The 2,216-nt window shown below is 20.6% G+C and overlaps 1 protein-coding gene across 1 annotated transcript; it reads left to right on the top strand.

Moving 5' to 3' along the window:
- Positions 1 to 439: 439 nt before the first annotated feature.
- PGO_001645 (variable surface protein) lies at positions 440 to 1,589 on the top strand (the record flags this gene model as incomplete). Its single annotated transcript, XM_028690985.1, has 3 exons — positions 440 to 454; positions 582 to 1,322; positions 1,434 to 1,589. The coding sequence occupies 3 exons, from the start codon at positions 440 to 442 to the stop codon at positions 1,587 to 1,589; spliced, it is 912 nt and encodes a 303-aa protein (XP_028546786.1).
- Between the last annotated feature and the right edge of the window lie 627 nt (positions 1,590 to 2,216).

Here is a 2,216-nt window from a genome sequence, read left to right as displayed (position 1 = left end):
AAAGATAAACGTGGTACTCATAATACAAACATTATTCATTATAACCTATAGCACTTAATATTTAATATGCAATTATATATATATTCAATATACGGAGGGCTAGAAAATTATAAAATTTTTATTTGGCATGTAAGCATTTTATTATATTTTTTAGATATATATAATTTATTTTTACTATATAAGGTATTTATAGTTTTAGATTCACTAATGTAATAATTAATGAGGTGTATTATATGCCATTTGCGTTTCCTACTATGTTAATAGTGATGTAATTATTAATAAACTAGGACATTACTACTATTTTTCATGAGCCTTAAATTTTTTAAAAAAAATAATCATAAATTCATTATACTATATGTTTGTTTTATAATACATAAAATATTATATAACCATAATACTATAATTACATCATCCTCAAAAATATATAATCATATCTGCGATGGATAAATTTGATGTAACTTATTGCCAATAAGATATAGTGAACACAATTATAATATAAATATATACTACTTTCCAAAGGAAATACGAAAATTTTTTTAGGAATATATTTTGTTTGTTACGTGTTAATTATTTTTTTTTAGTATTTATTAGTTAAAGAATTCCTTAAAAATAAAAATATATTAGAAAATAATGATAATGATTTGGAATTAGCTAATAACCCATGTTCCTCTTATGGCAGTATTGGATCATATCAAAATATAGGGGAAAAATTCCCAGAACATAGATGCAAAAAAGCTTTGACCTTTGCATCTAAAATAAAAGATGAATATTATAATTTTGGATATGCACAAGAAGATTGTTTATACTTATATTATTGGTTATACAATGAATTTAAGGCTTATAATATGAGCCAACATACCTTTGATATTTATTTTCAATTGATTAATGCTGTACATGGGCCAAATAATATGAAATGCAGGTATTATAGATATACAAGTATTTCAGAAATTGAAATCCAATTACTGGACGATTTATATGGAATGTATACTAATCTGCATTACATAGAAACATCTTCTTACCCATCTGGCAAAATTAAGTGCAATTGCATTACCGAATGTTCAGATAAATATGAAGTATACCATGAAAAATGTAAATCTAATAATACAAGCTCATTTTGTAGAGCATTAGACGATATTAAAAATAAATATAATAAAATGCCAAATTTGACAGATGGTTGTGATAATATAAAATGCAAAATGTTACCTTGCGATAGCAATGAGAATATAAGGTTGCCTTCTCCTAAAATTAAAAAATCAATAACTGCTATATTATCAACTATTCTAATATTAATAATACCCATTTTATTATTTATAATTTATAAGGTTAAATGTAATTTTTATATATATATTTATATGGTATAATAAAATTAAAAAAAAAAAAATTATAATATTAATATATTTTTAATATGAATTTTTTATTTTACTATAAATTAGTTCCTTCCATGTAATTCAAGCATGCATCGTGGAATAAAAAAGATAATGAATAAATGTCGTGGTAAATATAAAGAATGCAATAAATCACAAAATTCAGAAATATCTAACAGTATTTATTGGAATAATAACTATAATGTATTATATAGTTCTACCTAATTTTAATATTAAATATGTATATCAAATATATTGATTACTAGAGAAATTATATAAAAAATGTAATCAAGTAATTTTCAAAAATTTTCTATCAAACATATCGTGTCAAAATAAAATAATTCATAAACAATATATATTAATAAAAAATCATAATATGTCAATTTAAAAAAAATATATTCCATTCAGTTACTATACTATTTCATAATTTATATCTAAGGACACAGAATTAAAATTATTTTTTATTTTTCTGTTTTGTTAAAAATGTTTATATATTCAGATATAATTTTTTGATTTATTATTCATATTGTTACATGTAAATAGAATTAGTATTTCAATTCGATTTATATTAATTTATAGGTTCCTTAATTGTATTTTGTGCACTATAAACAATTTGTTTTCCTTCATGTTTTTCTTAAAATAAGAATGCTTCTCTAAACTATGTTATAAATGTATATGGATTTTTTAATTCTATTTTAATATTTATACATACATTAAATTTTAGTTCTGATGCCTTATAAAAGTTCATATACGTATAATATTTATTATACATTTTACAATTATATATATGAAATTAATTCATCATATTTACTACATACAAATATTATTTGTTTTCAAAATTGATGCTATTTC

The sequence above is a fragment of the Plasmodium gonderi genome, assembly GCF_002157705.1.
Source record: "Plasmodium gonderi DNA, contig: Pgo-contig_172, whole genome shotgun sequence".
Lineage (NCBI taxonomy): Eukaryota > Apicomplexa > Aconoidasida > Haemosporida > Plasmodiidae > Plasmodium > Plasmodium gonderi.
This window is presented reverse-complemented; position numbering and strand designations above follow the sequence as displayed.